Source organism: Amia ocellicauda, chromosome 22, assembly GCF_036373705.1.
Source record: "Amia ocellicauda isolate fAmiCal2 chromosome 22, fAmiCal2.hap1, whole genome shotgun sequence".
Taxonomy (NCBI): Eukaryota; Metazoa; Chordata; class Actinopteri; order Amiiformes; family Amiidae; genus Amia; species Amia ocellicauda.
In genome coordinates, this window is record NC_089871.1 from 9,915,696 (window position 1) to 9,933,952 (window position 18,257).

Sequence of the window (18,257 nt, forward strand, 5' to 3'; positions counted from 1 at the left end):
CCGCGCCTGCTCGACACGGGAGCGCCTCCCACACCTCCGATTGGGCGCCGACCGGTCCCGGTGACACGACGGACGCCATTGTGGCTCGACGTGCGTGGCCGTTGAGTTATCCTTGTGGCTGCCTGCGCGGAGAATGGACCTGCCGTGTCCGGAGTGGCAGAAACACGCTGCGCAGAAGTGGGATGCGCTCTCTTCCGCCAAGAAACAAAGCTTCTCTGCGCTCACAGACGAGGCGGAGATACACGCTTTCTGTGTCTCTTTGGTGAAGTGAGTATATTAGTGAGCATACGACAAACTGAATGTGCATTAAGATTGAAATAGCAAGGGACCCCCTTAGTGTGGAGTATTTGCAAGGCGTCGCTTTAGTCAGGAATGTGATTTATTTAGCCTCGCTTAGTGTGTGAAGAGGAATAGCCTTTGATTTCAGTTGGGGTTTATTTGAACATCATAATAAGAAGGGGGTGTCTCTACCCGAACTGGGGTCGGACATGCTAATGAGCACTCGGACAGTTGTGGTGATTTACTGTCGTCGGACGAGGAGTTTGCTGTCGGAGAAGGATTTGATGTCTTGCTGGATTCGTAAGTACATCTGTATTATAACTTTTTATGATTTATGATTGATATTCTGCATTGATTATTATTGTACTACATGCAGGGCAACTAGGCAACCTAATTGGATCCTGTGCCGCTGCATTGTAACCTGCAAGTCCTGCAATTTACAGATCAATCTGAAAATGCATAGCAGAACAAAAGCACCAGAATTAAATTTGTAACGTTGTACAACATTGTTTCAAAACTAGCTACAATTTCCGTCTATTTGTATGTGTAGTGTGGTAGGTTATATCCGACGTTTTTCAGTGTAAGTTTGTAATACATTTTCGTAGTGTTAATTATAAGTTTACAACTTTTATGAAAGTGCAACTTGTTTGCAAAAGTCAAACTAACCACTAATCAGAAGTGCAAGATGAGCAATTATTGTGTGCTATCATTCAGCTCATGTCAAAGTGATCAGAAGTTGTTCAGTGTTGTAGTACAAGCTGCATTTTGCTAATATTTAAGTAATCAGGAGTTGTTTAGTGTTACAACTAGGAGCTGGCTATTAATGTTTGTATGTTATTAAAGTGTGATTTAAGTAAAATTCATATTCCAGACATCAGATTGGTTAAATATATTATGTACATGTTATTTGTAGTAAGGTAACTTTTTTTTATTCTTTCCATTTGTGTTATTCCAGAGATGAAGAGTGGGTAATGCCTTCTCCTATAAAAAGACTGAAAGCGTCCGTCTGTGGTGCGTCCAGGCCAAAGCTCACTTCAGTCCCGCAAAATCAGTTTCACAAACCAAGAGGTTGAGCAAATCAAGTCAGACACTGCTCCCACACAGCCAAGTTTTATGCCCCTTTGCACCCCAGGAATCCAGATAGACGCTTTGAAGGACTACAGCTACTCGGATTTAATTTATTTGTTTTTCTCAAGAGAGTCTGTGCAAAGAATCTGCGACAACACGAATGAGCAAAGCCAGAGAAAAATCGACATGGGGAGAAAGTATGTTTGGAAGCCCATTACCTGTAAGCAGTTCTATGCTTTTTGTGTCTATTGTTTTGTACATGGGGCTTGTGCGTATACCTCGTTTGCAAGATTACTGGTCAGGTAATGAGTTCTATGGCATGCCTTTCTGTAAGAAAACCATGGCCAGAGGTACCTTCTTTAGTATCCTGTGGAATCTCCATATCAGTAGCCATGCTGACGATGAGAAAAATAATAAGAAGAGGGGAACGCCCGACTTTGATTCCCTGTGTAAACTTAAGCCATTTCTAGATGAACTCACCGTTGCATGCAAAAACCCACTACCACCCGCGGCAGGACATCGCAATCGACGAACGAATGGTTGCCACAAAAGCCTGGATTTTAATGAAGCAGTACAACCCAGACAAACCGACAAAGTGGGGCTTCAATCTCTTCGTGCTGGTGGATTCCCTGAATGGCTACACCTGGAATTTTGAAGTCTACACCGGGAAGCGCAGAGTAGTGTCAGGAAGTGGCCTGGGCTATGACGTGGTGATGTCTTTGATTGGCCAGTCATTAGGCTCGGGGTACAGACTGTATTGTGACAGTTTCTATAAGAGCCCCCTGCTTTTCAATGACCTGTTTTCCCAGCACATTTCCGCGTGTGGCACCATCCGATCGAACCGAAAAGGATACCCAGTCACGAGTACGAACGCATTGGCAAAGCAAGCGGGGAGAGGGGATTTAAAGTGGCTGCGAGAGGGAAACCTCCTCTTCATGAAATGGATGGATACCAAAGATGTCTCCTTGTGCTCCACGATTTACAAAGCCTTTGACGGAGACTCCGTTTTGAGGAACATGAAATCCGAGGACAGAACATGGGGACCGGTGGCGGTTACGGCACCGCAAGCCATCAAAGACTACAACCGGTATATGGGTGGGGTTGATCTGTCCGACCAATTCATGAATTACTACAGTGTGCTGCACAAGACCAAGAAATGGTACAAAAAAATTTAGACATCGCAGTTGTGAACAGCTTCATGGTGCACAAGGAAATATGTAAAATCCTCGGGAGATGGCCAGATACCCTGAAGGACTTCAGGATGGCATTGGTTTATGAACTGGCGGGTGAACAGTATCCCATGGACACAACGGCAGCGGGTTCGAGTTATCAGATGCGCCACTTGCCAGATCCAATTGTAGAATCGGAGGAGTTTGATCCCGGGATGAAGGCGACGCAAGGGAAGCAATACTGCATGTATTGCAGAAAAGTAGAAAGGAAAAGATCCAGAACGCCTTGGAAATTCAGAACCTGTCAAGTGCCTCTCTGTATGATTCTTGACCGAAACTGCTTCAGTAAATGGCACAGCAAATACTTTTAATGAGGACTGTCAAATGCCGATCAGGATCACATGTATGTGCATAATTATTGCAGGTATATATTGTTTTTAATTGGTTATTGTCTCATTTCATGAAACATTTATTAAAAAGCGAGACTCTTTGAGCTGTAGTCTGATATTTTTGTCACATTTACCCAAGATTCCCCCCCACACATACACTTCCCTGCACCTCTCACTTTTAGTTCAAATCTAAAGTAATCAGTGATGTGTTTTGATAATTTGTAGTTCAATTAAAATGTTTTTTTGTAAATGCGATGTTGGTGTTTTCTCTTCTCTCATGAGGCAGTATGATGCCAGCTGTTGAAACTGGAAAACGTTTCCTTCTGGCACATTAAAAATCAAAAGCAAAAACCTGATTATTGTAGGGAAATGCAATCACTTAACACAAGCTGAAATGTATAGGATTTCCTGTCTGAGAATATTGGGTTACATTTCAGAAGTATCCCAATTTAGATGCATACATAGTAATGCCATCCACTAATTTGCAAATTGTATTCATTTAAATCTAAAACTAAACTCTGAAAATACAAACTGAGGAGACTTGAAACTATTATCGTCATTTATTAATTTTGGCATTTAACCAAGATGAACTTAACATTCACTTTCTTTAACAATCTCTGAATTATAACTTTAAAATAATCTACTACCACTGTGGGCATGTAGCCTAGAGGAGCCAACTATGTATTAAGGTAAACCGGACTGATGCCCTCTCTGTGTCTTCCTGTGTGTAGCGCTGAAGATGTGGAGTTCCTGACAGGCATTGCTCAGGGCTACTCTGTGCAGAAGGACCCGCAGTCGGCCCGCTTGTCCAGAGAGCAGGGAAACGGGCACTTTAAAAATCGAGACTACGCGGCATCTGCACTGTTCTACTCCCAGGTCTGTCCTAATCCACCCAGTCTGCGGGGGTCTTCACTAACATGCTTGGCTTTCCCAATGTGTTGCCTCTTTAGCATCCGTGCAGTCTCAGTTTACACTACACCCCCAACCCCCCCCTCAAAATGTTCTTCTGCTGTCTCTGCAGGGCGTGTGCCAGGCAGACCCGGGCACCGAGGAGCTGGCACTGTGTTTCGCCAACCGCTCGGCTGCCCTTGTCCACCTCGCACTGTACAAGGTGAGGATTCTGGGAGGGGGCGGGGGGTGCTTATAGAGGGAGTCTTGAAGGCTTTTCTTGCCCAGGCAGATTTGTCCAGCTTTCTGAGCAGTACATCCTGTGATATTTGGTTTTAACTGGATCTTAAAATCATTTAACTTAAACATTAACTTTGTGCAGGAGTGTCTGGCAGATATTCGCCGGGCCCTGAGCAATGGATACCCCAAACCCCTGGAGCCTAAGCTGCTGGCACGACAGGCGGATTGCCTCTCCCAGCTGGGGGGTGCAGGGGAGGAGTCCTGCCTGCCAGACAGAGGAGGAACGGAGCAGCTGGCATCACAGACAGGGAGCATTCAGGGACCCGGCGCTGTGGCCGGTGCCTCGGCTGCTGTGGCTCTGCGATACGAGCCCAGCAAAGGACGGCACCTGGTGGCTGTAGAGGACATCGCGGCCGGGGAGGTTATACTGGAAGAGAGGGCATACAGCTGTGTGTTGATCCCTGAGGAGACAGTTGCACCAAGGGTGGAGAGACGGGGGGTAGCCGGCACCGAGTACCGGCACTGCCATCACTGTCTGCGTCCGACCCTCTGCCCCCTGCCGTGCCAGAGCTGCAGCTTTTGCCGTTACTGTGGCGAGGGGTGCCGGGACCGGGCGTGGGAGGGGTACCACCACTGGGAGTGCAGTGTAGGGGGGGAGCTGCTGGCTGCAGGGGTGCTGGCCCATTTGGCCCTGCGGGTGGCACTGCAAGCCGGGCTGGGGGAGGTCCAGAGGGCACGGGGTCAAAGCCAGTCTGCTCCTTCTGGGCAGTTAGGAGACTCAGAAGAGTGTGGGCAAGGGGCCCAGATAAAGTGTGAAACTGCAGCAAGTAAAGACAAATCAGGCCAGGACATCCTGCCCCCAGAGGAGAGCAGTGACAAGCCTGAGGAATCGAGCCATGAGCCCCCCAGTGGCGGCCCTCTCATCCCAGGCTGTGACCCGGCTGGCTGCTACCTGGGCTCCTCCTACCTGTGTGTCCATCACCTGCTCCCGCACACACATGGCCACGCCCCCCGCCTGCGCTTCCTGTGTGCTGTCACCCTGGCGACGCTCTGTCTCAAGCTGCAGGGTTCGGGGGCTCTAGCCAGTAAATGGGGAGGGGTTTCCCAAACTGACAGGAGCGACGGCCAATCGCAGGGTGAGGCAGAGGATCGAGGCAGTGGCGGGTCGTCGGAGCTGAGCATGCTGGGAGCTGCAGCGCTGAGACACGTGCTGCAGCTGAGGTGCAACGCCCAGGCCGTGACTGCAGTGAGAGACGCAGGTGAGTCAGGAGGGGGGGAGAACTTGAGGCATTTTTTGTGGTATGTGTACCAAAGTGTTTTTGAAATCTGCCCTGATACTGTGCTGACCTCCACCCTCTGACCCCAGGTGTGGGCGGCTCAGCTGTCCAGTCCAGCGCCGAAGTCCGCCTAGCCACGGCCATATTCCCCTCCCTCAGCCTGCTCAACCACTCCTGTTCGCCTAACACCAGCATCTCCTTCAGGTCACGCCGTGTCACTGTACGCGCAGCCCAGCCAATCAGAGCCGGCCAGGAGCTGCTGCACTGCTACGGTAACCGGCCTTCTGCAACCTCTTTCCTCACGTTCCCTTTTTCCCTCCCTCCTCCCGTTTTCACTTCTTTTTTTTCCTGATCCCTCCATCCCCTTCCTCCCCCCCAGGCCCGCACCGCAGCAGGATGGCTGTGAGAGAGCGACAGCGCCTCCTGCAGGAGCAGTATTTCTTCCTCTGCCAGTGTGCCGCCTGCTGCCAGGAGCTGGGGTCAGAGGGTAAAGGTCACGGGGCCGAAGACTTGGGAGTACGGTGCGTCCAGTGCGGCTCTCCTGCTAAGGTGTGTTCCCACTGCCAATCCCTGTACTGTAAACACACGTATATGAGTCAGGGCCTCTTTGATGCATGAGATCCAGCTATCTGACGTGGCTGTGTTAGTGGCAGCTCGATTTCGTGCTTGGTGTTGTGTGTCTATGATCTGTATGTCCTGATGATGCATGAGCAGAGGTGACTGGAGGTGTGTTGGTGTGTCGTGCAGGGCAGCGAGGAGGGGTACACCTGCCCCCAGACGTCCTGCCATTTCACCCTGTCTCTGACGGACCTGTCCAGCAGACTGCAGGCTCTTAGTGGACACGTGGAAGAGGCAGTGAGGCTCATAGTGACGGGCAGACCAGGTAAGGGGCACACAACTGCACCATAGGCATGACTTAAGTGTTTTCTTCCATTGGAAGTGTACAGCACTCCTCCACACCAAACTGCACATTTTGCCCAAAAGTATGCTTATATATTTTTTTTGGTGTGGAATAATTATATTGTCCTTGTTATTGTTAAGTGTAATATTTAAGTGGTGCTAAAGGGTTTGTGAGTTTGGCCCACTGTCTGGGGAGAGTGTGTGATGCATTCTGTACTTCGGTGAGGGTGTGTAGTTTGTCATTTTCTTCTCTTGGTGTGTGGCTAAGGGCATGTTCGCTTGGTGCACAAGAGTGTTCTGCTTCCTTTCTGTGACTCTGCGCGGATTTGTGATACGGTTCCAGAGAGAGAAACAGCTGCCACGAGAAAATAGGGGCCTGGGCGGAAAATGGGATTTGCCAGTAGCGTGGAATTTAAATCGAAGCCCCAGCGCCAAATTAATACAGCAGATTTATACATTATACATTATACAAGCAAGGAAATTACTCGCATATGATATTTCCCCCCCCCCAGAGTGAAGAAAATTTGACCTTGTGCAAATGCAGAGATTGCGCTCCTTTCCCAGGAAGAAGTGTGTTATTGTGAGAGAATATGGGGATGTGTCGAGCACCGTCTGTGCTCTAGGTTAGCCTACAGGTTTGCATACAGTGAATTTCCCGAAAGGAAATGTAATACTTGATTCTTCTTAAGCTCGCTCTCTGTCTGTCCCTCCACCACTCCTTCTCTCTCTCTCTCCCTCTCTCAGAGAAAGCTGTGAAGAGACTGCAGTCAGCCATCACTCAAGCCGACCGTTTCCTCTCCTCCACTCACCCCATGCAGGGAGAGATTGCTGACACAATGGCCAGAGCGTATGCCACCATGGGTGAGGGATGCTTTCTGCCCCACTGCCCTTCTCTGGAATAGTAGTCTTGTTGGCTCCATTGTGACGTTTCAGTCGTTTCCAGGTTTAATAGCGGGACTGGGAGTTTTGATGTGGGACCCTTGTCTTTGCGCGTGTGTGGCAGGGTGCTGGGGCCAGGCAGCGGCCCAGTTGCGACGCAGCGTGGCGACAGTGCGCTCCCAGTATGGCGAGGACAGCGTGGAAGTGGGGCAGCAGCTCTTCAAACTGGCACAGCTCCACTTCAATGGGTAAGATCAGTGCTGGGGGCTGGGAAAGGGCAGTCCAGAGCCAGGCCTGTCCACAGAGACAGACGTGGTTGAGGACAGATTTGCCCTTTCTCCTCAGAGTAACTTGCCTCTCTCTGCCCCACAGCGGGGAGATGCAGAAGGCGCTGACCGTGATACCCAAAGCCCGCCGCCTCCTCGTCCAGCACTGCGGCCACAGGTCGGAGCAGGTGGAGGAGCTGAAGGCCATGGAGGACTGTCTGCGGGGGGTGCTGTAGGGTTGCCCCCACACTAGACTGCACACATCCTGGAGAGAAGTGGCGATGACTGGCCGGACTAGCCTAGACACATTCTAGAAATGTTGGCATTCTTGAAGAATGTGTTTTTCCCTATTTCATGGTTTTGAATAAAGTTATATTTGTTGTACAAACCCGTATGACTTCTTGTTTAGTCTTTTAAGTAAAAGATCTCATTGCACATTCATAGGAAAGCCCCCAAAAATTTCACAGATCCAATGGATTTGAATCAGCATGACTCATCCCAGTCTCTTCTTCTCTCCTGGGGCACCAAGACACAGACCAGTTCAAATGACCTCAGAGATCCACCTGCCAGTTCCAGATTCCTATCCCAGTGCTTCAAAAGCTGTCCTTTCATGGGCTGAAGCAACACAACATCTGGGAAGCAGAGAGCAAACCGTGGAGTGTTGGATTACAGATGTGCAACTTGCCAGAGAGGGTGACGGACAGTTTGGATTTTGAGTGAAACTCTGTGGTTTTATGCCTACTTTCCACTTTATCTCTAAATTCGTCTCACTTTCTCTCACTCTGTCTCACGCTCTTTTCTGAAGAAGGCCTCCTGTCTTTCACTGTGATGAACGACTCCCCCCTGACTTGACCTGAACTCAGCAGACCCATAATGCTTTTTCCAGCAAGAAGAGGAGAATTCCTGAGACGTAGTAATGATTGCCATGAATTATCAAAGGAATCGACAGGAACTGGGGAAGAAAAGGAGGGAGTTTCTTGGCAGAGGTGGTTAACCCTTTATATAACACCTTTGCCTCCACTGTACTACTGGATAGAAACACATTGGTGCATGGTGTAAATACAGTAGTGTAGTATTGTGCAATGGAGATCAATATCCTGGAAAAACCCAGAGGTGTATGGAGAGATAAAGTACAAATTATAAGAATTCATATTAATGCCAAGCAAATGCATCGTGATAAATTTTGACAACAGATGGGGGCCTAGCCACTGGGCTGCCTTTTAATTGGCAACTCTGATGCCAAATCCCAGTTTAATAGGAACAGCCAGGCAAAAACACAAATGCCAGCTCTGCAGGCTTAGCTATTCCTCTGCACAGCAGTGAACTCCTGGACCGATGCTAACACACAGCAACAGAACTGAGCGGGAAAGTCCAGACAACCGGTCGACTCCAGCCGGGGGCTGGAATCAATGCCAGGTTTTCCCGAAGCTGCGGGCATTTCAAGGTGAAGGGCTGGGAGTGAAATAAAAGTCTAAACTGCACTGAATTCATGCTGTCTGACAACATGGGTCAAAGTTATTTTTAGACTCTTTACTGGCTTCAGGTTTTTAATAGGGAACAAGTTTTTAACTGGTCTCTCTATTTTTTCAGTGGGATTACCCTCACCTCCTGCAGTCCCTTTCCACAATAAGCAGAATGTGTGGCGTATTTGTAGAACGAGAGCTGTGGAGGTCCCGAGCTTGAATATTTTCATTCCTCATATTCCTCACCTAAATAACTTGTTTAGGATGGGGACTTCCCTTCCCTAACAATGGAAGACTCAGGCACTTATTTTCAGGGTTGCCCCCTCCAATGTCTTTGTACCAGCACTGTCTCTCCCAAAACCACAAACATGATATGTAATATGCTATATCATTAATTATTGACAAGCGCAGTCATGTAAATGTTTGATATCTGTTTTTATTTTTAACAACGAATCCCATTAAAATAACAAACAAAAACATTATTTGAGGATAATATAATTCTAACCCAAAGATAGCCAAGCTGGTTTTAGCACTACACTTCAGTGTAAAGGCAAGGTTTCCAATTATTACATTTCCCATGGGGCAGGGAAACCAATTCCAAAACTCGTGTTGGTATTAGAACATATAAAAAGGCAAATCCCATCTAAAAAGATAAATCCCATTTAAAAAGATACTTCAGAAAAAGCCCCAGAGGAAAGCTTGCTTTCAGTAGCACCACGGGACACTGGTTTTGGAATAAAGGAACCGCATTTTTTGGGCTGTGCTACAGTTGATACAATGGGGATCCTCTTTAGTTGTGTGGCAGTTGGAGATCCCTGTGTGCGTGTTTCTGTGTCTGCTTGTATGTTAAGGGCAGTTCATCTGGTTTGATTAACTTTCCCTTACTCTAGGGCAGCATGCAGATTGCCAAATGAGTTTGTACGAGATTTTGCTGTTCTGTTCGTTGGTTCCGTGTGCAAAGTATATATTCTACCAATTTGTTACTAGCTTTGTCTTGACTGAATGCTGTCTTCTTTGAGGTTAGATTGCTGAGGGCAGTATGTTGTGCTTTGACAACAGTTTTTCTTGTGCTTTTCGATGCCGAAGGGTCTAGTGTGTGGTTGGGATGCTCGTGTTTAATCTATACTGAGTCTGTGTCTCATATGGCAGCTAACGGAGGTGCCCGGTGCGAGGGGTAAGTGAGCTGTGTATAGACAGTGTCGCCGTGGAGAGTAGCGTTTCCCGTGGGCGTGTCTCTCAGACGCGGCCCAGCTTGCGGGGGTCCAGCACCTTCCCCACGAAGAGCAGGGCGCCCGAGGTCTCGTCCCGCACCACAAACACGTAGGGACGGTCCACCTGGAAGGACAGGGCCAGGGACTGCCCATCCGGACGCGACCCACTGAGCACAGGCTGCCCGCCCTCGTGCGACATCTCCAGCACCACCTTGTGTGGAACTTGGCTCACCTTCGCTGCCTGCGAGGTGATCTTCACCAGGTCTGTGTTGGCCAGCCACTCGTTCAGGCCTGGAGGGTGCAAAGCAGGAAAGAAGTGGCAGTGAGTTGAAAACAGTTACTTACTGGAATTAACCCCTAACTGCCGTGAAACAGAATCACGCACTGTACTGTTAAGCAATAAATCATATTTATAGAAACAGTGCTTTTGATGTCCAATGGAAATTCAACTTTCTTGAGAGATGGCTTAGACTATACTTCCTGTACCCCTGTGGGTGGCAGTAAATGGTTTGCCCCCTTTAGAGTGGAGCTGTATGTGGACTCACCCATGTCAGAGAGGGAGGTGAGCAGATTGGTGGAGTAGCTGAGTTTGAGGTTAGGCAGGGAGAGGGAGACCTCGACGGGCTGCAGGGCGCCAATGGTGTCCTGCACAAACTCTGCCGACAGGCTCTCCTCGATCAGGGTCATGTTCTTAGTGACTTCATCGGGCAGGAACACCAGCATGCTGACGTCTCCCTGCATCTTCACCTGTGCGATCTGAGGAGAGAGGAACAGCTGACCGTTAACCACCCAGCACAGCTCACTCCCTCATACCCCCTGTGTGATCTGAGGGGCGGGGGCAACCAACAGGCACCCAGCACAGCAGGACACATTAATTAAGTGCCAACCTAGCGACAGAATACATTGGTATGTAAAGACAGAACTCTTTTTATGCGATTTAAATTTCATTTTGGGAAATTTGCTGGTGTTTATTCACAAAATGCAGAGTAATTCTTTATTTCACTGGAGCAACATGCATTGAAAGTCATCCTGTTATTCTGCTATTGTTAGGTTTCTAGAAATCAATTTACCATAGAAAAACATTGATTTGAAAGAGAATTTCCTTTCTTTATATTGTTCTCTTGAATTTATTTATCTATGAGCTACTCTGATAAATGTGGTGTGGTCACCTTGCACTTCAGGTCAGGGTCGATGCCAAGTTTCACGGGGTACCTCTCCTCCTTCATCATGGGCACACGTGCTGGTGCTGACCCCTCTAACTGGAAGGACTCCATCTTGTTGGTCTGGCCAAAGCGAGTCACCCACTGACCTGCGGACACAGTGACCGAGACTGAGCAATCGCGGATCAGCGTAAAGGGCAGACAGGCCAGATGTCAGCATGTTCAAATTCCTCTTTCAACTGCTGAGAGCAGCTGTAAAACTTGACATTGAAGAAAAAAATTATATATATATATATATATACACACACTCACCTAAAGGATTATTAGGAACACCATACTAATACTGTGTTTGACCCACTTTCGCCTTCAGAACTGCCTTAATTCTACGTGGCATTGATTCAACAAGGTGCTGAAAGCATTCTTTAGAAATGTTGGCCCATATTGATAGGATAGCATCTTGCAGTTGATGGAGATTTGTGGGATGCACATCCAGGGCACGAAGCTCCCATTCCACCACATCCCAAAGATGCTCTATTGGGTTGAGATCTGGTGACTGTGGGGGCCAGTTTAGTACAGTGAACTCATTGTCATGTTCAAGAAACCAATTTGAAATGATTCGACCTTTGTGACATGGTGCATTATCCTGCTGGAAGTAGCCATCAGAGGATGGGTACATGGTGGTCATAAAGGGATGGACATGGTCAGAAACAATGCTCAGGTAGGCCGTGGCATTTAAACGATGCCCAATTGGCACTAAGGGGCCTAAAGTGTGCCAAGAAAACATCCCCCACACCATTACACCACCACCACCAGCCTGCACAGTGGTAACAAGGCATGATGGATCCATGTTCTCATTCTGTTTACGCCAAATTCTGACTCTACCATCTGAATGTCTCAACAGAAATCGAGACTCATCAGACCAGGCAACATTTTTCCAGTCTTCAACTGTCCAATTTTGGTGAGCTTGTGCAAATTGTAGCCTCTTTTTCCTATTTGTAGTGGAGATGAGTGGTACCCGGTGGGGTCTTCTGCTGTTGTAGCCCATCCGCCTCAAGGTTGTACGTGTTGTGGCTTCACAAATGCTTTGCTGCATACCTCGGTTGTAACGAGTGGTTATTTCAGTCAAAGTTGCTCTTCTATCAGCTTGAATCAGTCGGCCCATTCTCCTCTGACCTCTAGCATCAACAAGGCATTTTCGCCCACAGGACTGCCGCATACTGGATGTTTTTCCCTTTTCACACCATTCTTTGTAAACCCTAGAAATGGTTGTGCGTGAAAATCCCAGTAACTGAGCAGATTGTGAAATACTCAGACCGGCCCGTCTGGCACCAACAACCATGCCACGCTCAAAATTGCTTAAATCACCTTTCTTTCCCATTCAGACATTCAGTTTGGAGTTCAGGAGATTGTCTTGACCAGGACCACACCCCTAAATGCATTGAAGCAACTGCCATGTGATTGGTTGGTTAGATAATGCATTAATGAGAAATTGAACAGGTGTTCCTAATAATCCTTTAGGTGAGTGTATATACAGTATATCAACAGAAAACTAGAAAACTCTTCAGGGCTTTGAACGTTGGCTTCAGCGCCACACTGGTCATCAACAGAGACCCATCAGAGTGTGCCTTCCTTAGAGCACAGAGATACTGTAGTGCTCTCTAAAAAGCTACAATAATGGGCTAACCACCATTCGACCGCTCAGTATTGAGAAACCAAGGACTGCATGTGTGCAAATGGTCTTCAAGAACACGTATACTCCCTGCACCGCACTTCTGTATCACTGTCAACTGGAAAACCTCACTCCCTGCTGCTAACTATAAAACACAGACAGCTCACAGATATAATTATACTCGGCCTAACCCAAAGCACTTCCTGTCTACCTTTGAAGTAGGCGGCGCCCAGTGGCAGAATGCCCACGTTGCGAGGGAAAGAGGTCAGGAAGCGGTCGATCTTCCCGCCAGTCTGTTGCTTCACCCAATCATTGATCTCCTTCAGGAAGCTGCGGGGAGGGCCAGCCAGCACCTTGGGCCGCACGCCGTACTGACGCTCCACGGCGTCGGGGAATTCCTGCTTCATCCCCAGTCCTGCGGGCACACAGGCAATCAGAGATAGTGACAAAGAACAGACAGATACACACTGGCACACACTGGCACACACTGCACTCACTCCTCTCCAGGTAGACTCGCGAGGCCGAGCTCAGGCCCTTGCCGGGGGCTTGGACACTGGATGCCAGGTCCTTCAGGGTGGTGTGCAGCTGGCTGTCCTGCAGGGTGTGGTACCGGAGGACCCTGTGCAGCTGCTTCTCAGCCTGTTCAGAGCCTCCTGTTGGACAAACACAGAATTGCAAAGAGTCAATGATCAACCCACACCGCTACTATCTACTGTCCTAAAGTAAATGTAAGTCAGCCCCCCACTCCATTCACCCATGGAGAGCTGTGTCAGCGCCAAGGAGATGCTGAGGGGTGACAGGAACACGCTAGCCTGGGGGTCCTGGGCCGTCAGCTGGCGGAAGAGGTTGTAACCAAAGTCGGAAGTAGCGGCGGCCATCTTGGTTGTTGGGGTGGTGAACATTTCCACTTCCTCCTCGGGGCCTCCCTCCTCAGGCTCCTGATTGAAGGACAGCCAACATAAAGGGGAGAGAGAAAGCAGAGACTGAAATCAGAAATCAGGTCCCATTGAAGAGACTGGTGATCCCCCGTGCCAGTGCATCGCACTCTGAGACTGCTCTTTTGTGAAAGGGAGCTTTATGACATAAACAGTGACTGACTGATAGAGTGAAAGATCAGTTGATCATTGTGAAGACCGTGTAGCCACAGTGATCCACGCCGAGGCTGACTGTCTACTAAACCTCAAGGGCTGGGCGAGTTAGGAAATGGTGCTGAAGGGAGAGAGACAGAGAGAGTGGGAGGCTGCTTCGTGTAATAAAAATAAATATATGCATTTTAAAATTGTAAAAATAAATACACACATAAAAACAGTAATGTGTAAAATTAAAATCTTACTCGTGCAGTGTTGCCCTCAAATATTACCAGCCTTATAAAAAATCAAAGGGCACGGAGTCAAGACCCTACCAAAGAAGAAGATGAGACCAAGAGGGAGGATGCAGGGCTGGACGGAGAGGGAGGGAGGGAAGGAGAATGAGGGAGTGTGAAGACCAGGATGAGGGCGATGTTGCTCATGAATCAGGGCTTACCAGCTGTGCGCTGGCGAGGGAGAACAGGGCCCCCAGGCACAGTAGCAGGGAGATCTTGGGCATCCTGGCTCCTGAAACACAGCAAATGTTGAGACCAACAAAACAATACAATCAGAGCACATGGCAGCACACACAGACTCTCACACACACTCCCGACACATTGGCGTGATATTGTGGGCATACAAAACACATAGAACAGCACGGTCACACATATGTCATAGTAAACACACGTTTTATATGTGGCCGCATTTCGAATGCAGTTCACTACACAAACACAGGCGTTATGTCGCACTGCAGGAGGGCCGACACCATCCAGCTGGCAACCATGAGCGACTGCATCCCTGAGCCGTGTTCACATGCTGGAATGTCAAGGCATTAGAGGGCCATTCTTGACTTACTTAAGGTGGTTATGCACTATTAACCAAAACAAAAGTGCTCCAAGGCAAATCACCAGAACTTTTTTTAAAACAAGTAAGCAAACGTAAAACAAACAAAAAGAGCAAAAACGTCAGAAACACAATCACAAACAGACTCGGCCCTCTGCGATGCGCCCGACAGCATAGTGAACTATTAACTCATTACTTCATCACTGCCCTTCAATGCCTACATCTCAACAATGCTGCCTGGAGTGTGTTTACGGTTTGTTTTTCCAGGTCCTGATTTTTTCCTGCCCGTAGTTACTTCTTGAAGACCTGCCACAAACAAGCCTCCTTACGGCTGTATCGGCTGCTCCAGGGGCTTATAATAAGCAGACATGTGTATTGAATTAGAGCCTCCCCTTCAACCCCAGACTCCAGAGTCTCACCTGTCTGCGAAATCTGCTGACAGAGCTTGTTTTGTCCGCCTGTTGCTTCAGGGAGCAGCTTTCCAAGAGCTTTTCCTGCAGATTCTGCTCAGACTAATCCTGAAGCTTTTGCTGACGGTCTCAGTATCAAAGCCAAGGAAACAGAATCCAACCAAAATGTAAACAGACAAAAAAATAAAACGCTTTTTCTAGCGGGCTTGAAAAGGGTTTTTCGTGTTTAAACGCATTCCCTTCCCTGTACCCCACCCCTGGAACCCAATATTACCACCATAATTAGTTGTAGATAAAATCAGACATGGGGCAAGTCAATACAAATTCATGTACAGCTTTCAAGTCACACACCAAACCCCTCAGAGAATGAACAGCCTGTTCCAGTTAATCTTTATTGTAGGTCCACGGTATCTCAAGTTGCAGGGAGATGTTGTGAAGTGGCCCACTCTAAGGATCCCAAGAGTGTCCAACCTCCTGCTTATCTCCCTAATCCAGAACAGGGCCCACTTGGTATTTCTTTGGGTGAAATATCTGGGTAGGAATGGGAGCCACCTGAACCCACCACAACAATTTCACTTCGGTGGCCACCAGGTAGGCCGGTCCTTTCTTAACTAATGAACCAATTCAGCTTGATTGGATCGTCTAAGAGCAGGCTGGAGCTGCACGCCCAGCAAACACAAAGCCAATGGATTGCCTTTGCAGAACACCAGTATATCCCAGAACCCACACTCCCAGCCAGTCACAACCAGTCTGCACACAGATTCAAGCTTCGCTTTAATTTTTTTCCCCCAATACAAACCAACAGTATCATTTGGCAAGCAGGGAAGGTGTTATTCAAGCAGCACTATGCTTCCCTCTGTCCGATCTCCACACATCTGGATGTCATTGGCCTACTCCTGTGTTTTCCTATTGAATCTACGCCCATCCCGAAACCGCAACCAGGCCTGCCTCTCTGCCATCAGGTCCCCTGGTAAAGCCAGACAGTAAATCCTCAGACGATCAGCGTGGAGCAAAGAAACCAGCCAACTCCAATCACAGCAGAGCCAGAGACGCATTATTCTGTTACGGGAAAACACTGATTTCATTACTGTATGTACATGTAATCATTTTGTATCGGGCGTGTTACATTTTGTTCAGTGTATGCATTTGTTCCATTCATCCCACTGACCGCATGCAAACCCTAATTTTTCATCTGCTTTCTATTACAGCTTCTGTGAAAAACGCACACAGGCTGATTTCTCTGAAGATTACTGTAATCTGAGAGTTTAAAGGTGGAGATCTAGCAAGAGGCAACATGACTGCAGACATTATAAATTCATTTCACTTTTTTGTGTTGAAGTTCTAACTGTATGCTATTTGGTGTCCAAAAAGGGGCGCCAATTAGCACTAGAGCAAAACATTATCCTCTCAGTCTGGAGGTGTAACTTCTAAGTGTTTTCCTGATGTTTATATAGCGCCAGTATTTTCTGCTGACTGATGCACATTTCTGTGCTTTGCGAATTGAACTCCCTGGGTTTTGTGGCAAAGTCTTACACCACATTTTTTCACTACAGTGTGAGAAATAGCGCGGTGGGATTGCAGGCACAGAGCGCACCCTAAAATGCAATTAGCACGGAGCTGCAGCTGTGATTATGCAGTAAAATGTTTCCAACAACAAGTCAAGTAATAATCAGCTGAAGTCGGCCTGGAGGTGTGGAAATGAATACAAGGGAAATAATAATATTGTCTTCATAATTGCATAGAAATGAAAGACAAATGCGTTCCCACCCCTGAGATCCAGAGGAGTGACTCGGATTACTTTTTTTTTAACGTGTGAACATAATTTGCATTAGCTCCAAGTGTTAAACATTTGCCTGCAAAAATATAAACATTAAGCATGCCTGCAACAGGATGAATTAAGTGTTAAATCGTGCATTTCACTCCTGCTTAAACTGCCACTGCTCTCAGTGTTATGACTGATTGTTAACGCATCAGTATTTTTACATTGTGATTTTATGAACGATGCATTTCATTCCACATTGATGGAAAACTTGCCCCACCCAGTCAGACACACTGATCACATATAAAACCAAGTCCTGCCAAGTTGCACACTGACTGCATTGGAGAAATGAAAGTTAAACCAAGATAAAGACAAAACTGAACACAGAGCACTAACGTTTTTATGCAGTTTCTAGTTTTGCCCATTCTCTTCCCGGGTTTTGAAGAATACAAACACAATATCCCCAAACTACTGCCGTGCGGGATGGGCACAAACACTGTTATTTCCGTGCTTTAACTTGAATATAACGGAGATAAGCCCGGTGTGGAAAACAATTTTAAACAATTCTGGAAACCGCTAAAAATGAATACAATAAAAACATTCAATCTTAATATCTCATATGCACACAAAAACTCATACACTTAAATCATTATTTTAAAAGTAATTAATAAAAAAAAGGAAATATGTTAAGAGACGACCAAATACAAAGGTGTCCATTCATCCAGAAGTGTTGGACTGACCTGCAAGCAAGGCTTTGTTGCGATAAGTTCCTCTAGCTGGGACCAATGTCTCCTGGCCTTCGCTGGGACAAGAACAGCTGGCTGCTTCTGCAGTCCCGACTCTTTTTATCCAGCCCAGCTGCGCTCTGACGTCACACAGTGACGTCAGAGCGCAGCTGGGCTGGATACAATGAATCAGGACTCCAGAAACCTGCTTTCGTGCCCCAGTTTGCGCAGCTGGCTGCTAGTCCCCCTGCGCAGCACGCCGAGACACGCTTTCAACTGTCCCGTCCCACCAAAAGACAGCTTGGATTTTGAAATTGATATTTTGTTGATAATAGTAATAACAATAATATAGCAACTTGTTCTGTTGCTCCAAATTTCTTCTGAAAACCATATCCTCCAGCTCAACAAGTCTGAGCTCTTACAAAACAGACAACAGCAATTGTAAAATTAGATATGATATCATATTTCAATAGGGGGGGTAATACTAAGTGTATGCTGATCTTTGTTTCTAGAATACATATTTAATACAACTTGGTCGTGCAATCAAAGGACAGTGAAGAATGTGTCTGGTTTCCTGGACATGTGCTGTCTATTA

General features: G+C 47.4%; 2 protein-coding genes across 4 annotated transcripts; one reads left to right on the forward strand and one right to left on the reverse strand.

Moving 5' to 3' along the window:
- The first annotated feature begins 60 nt into the window (after nt 1-60).
- smyd4 (SET and MYND domain containing 4) lies at nt 61-7,747 on the forward strand. Of its 2 annotated transcripts, none has more exons than XM_066695968.1 (10): nt 61-267; nt 3,637-3,781; nt 3,927-4,016; nt 4,176-5,292; nt 5,400-5,582; nt 5,690-5,859; nt 6,058-6,193; nt 6,955-7,071; nt 7,214-7,337; nt 7,462-7,747. In XM_066695968.1, the coding sequence occupies exons 1-10, from the start codon at nt 134-136 to the stop codon at nt 7,589-7,591; spliced, it is 2,346 nt and encodes a 781-aa protein (XP_066552065.1). In that variant the 5' UTR covers nt 61-133; the 3' UTR covers nt 7,592-7,747. The 2 variants fall into 2 exon arrangements, with proteins under 2 accessions (XP_066552065.1, XP_066552066.1); XM_066695969.1 differs by lacking the exon at nt 61-267 and adding an exon at nt 1,350-2,940.
- A 1,489-nt stretch (nt 7,748-9,236) lies between these two features.
- On the reverse strand, nt 9,237-17,758 carry serpinf1 (serpin peptidase inhibitor, clade F (alpha-2 antiplasmin, pigment epithelium derived factor), member 1). Of its 2 annotated transcripts, none has more exons than XM_066695737.1 (8): nt 17,678-17,758; nt 14,383-14,453; nt 13,613-13,796; nt 13,356-13,511; nt 13,070-13,273; nt 11,199-11,338; nt 10,575-10,785; nt 9,237-10,320 (listed from the first exon to the last, which is right to left on the reverse strand). In XM_066695737.1, the coding sequence occupies exons 2-8, from the start codon at nt 14,443-14,445 to the stop codon at nt 10,055-10,057; spliced, it is 1,224 nt and encodes a 407-aa protein (XP_066551834.1). In that variant the 5' UTR covers nt 14,446-14,453; nt 17,678-17,758; the 3' UTR covers nt 9,237-10,054. The 2 variants fall into 2 exon arrangements, with proteins under 2 accessions (XP_066551834.1, XP_066551833.1); XM_066695736.1 differs by lacking the exon at nt 17,678-17,758 and adding an exon at nt 15,188-15,317.
- Nucleotides 17,759-18,257: the final 499 nt, after the last annotated feature.

Coding starts and splice junctions, on each gene's coding strand:
- smyd4 (XM_066695968.1), top strand. CDS start 134: ATGGACCTGCCGTGTCCGGAGTGGCAGAAACACGCTGCGCAGAAGTGG. Junction 268..3,636: donor TTCTGTGTCTCTTTGGTGAA/GTGAGTATATTA, acceptor TCCTGTGTGTAG/CGCTGAAGATGTGGAGTTCC. Junction 5,293..5,399: donor GACTGCAGTGAGAGACGCAG/GTGAGTCAGGAG, acceptor CTCTGACCCCAG/GTGTGGGCGGCTCAGCTGTC.
- serpinf1 (XM_066695737.1), bottom strand. CDS start 14,445: ATGCCCAAGATCTCCCTGCTACTGTGCCTGGGGGCCCTGTTCTCCCTC. Junction 13,797..14,382: donor CCCTCGCCAGCGCACAGCTG/GTAAGCCCTGAT, acceptor TCCTTCAATCAG/GAGCCTGAGGAGGGAGGCCC. Junction 13,274..13,355: donor GCGAGTCTACCTGGAGAGGA/GTGAGTGCAGTG, acceptor GTGTGCCCGCAG/GACTGGGGATGAAGCAGGAA.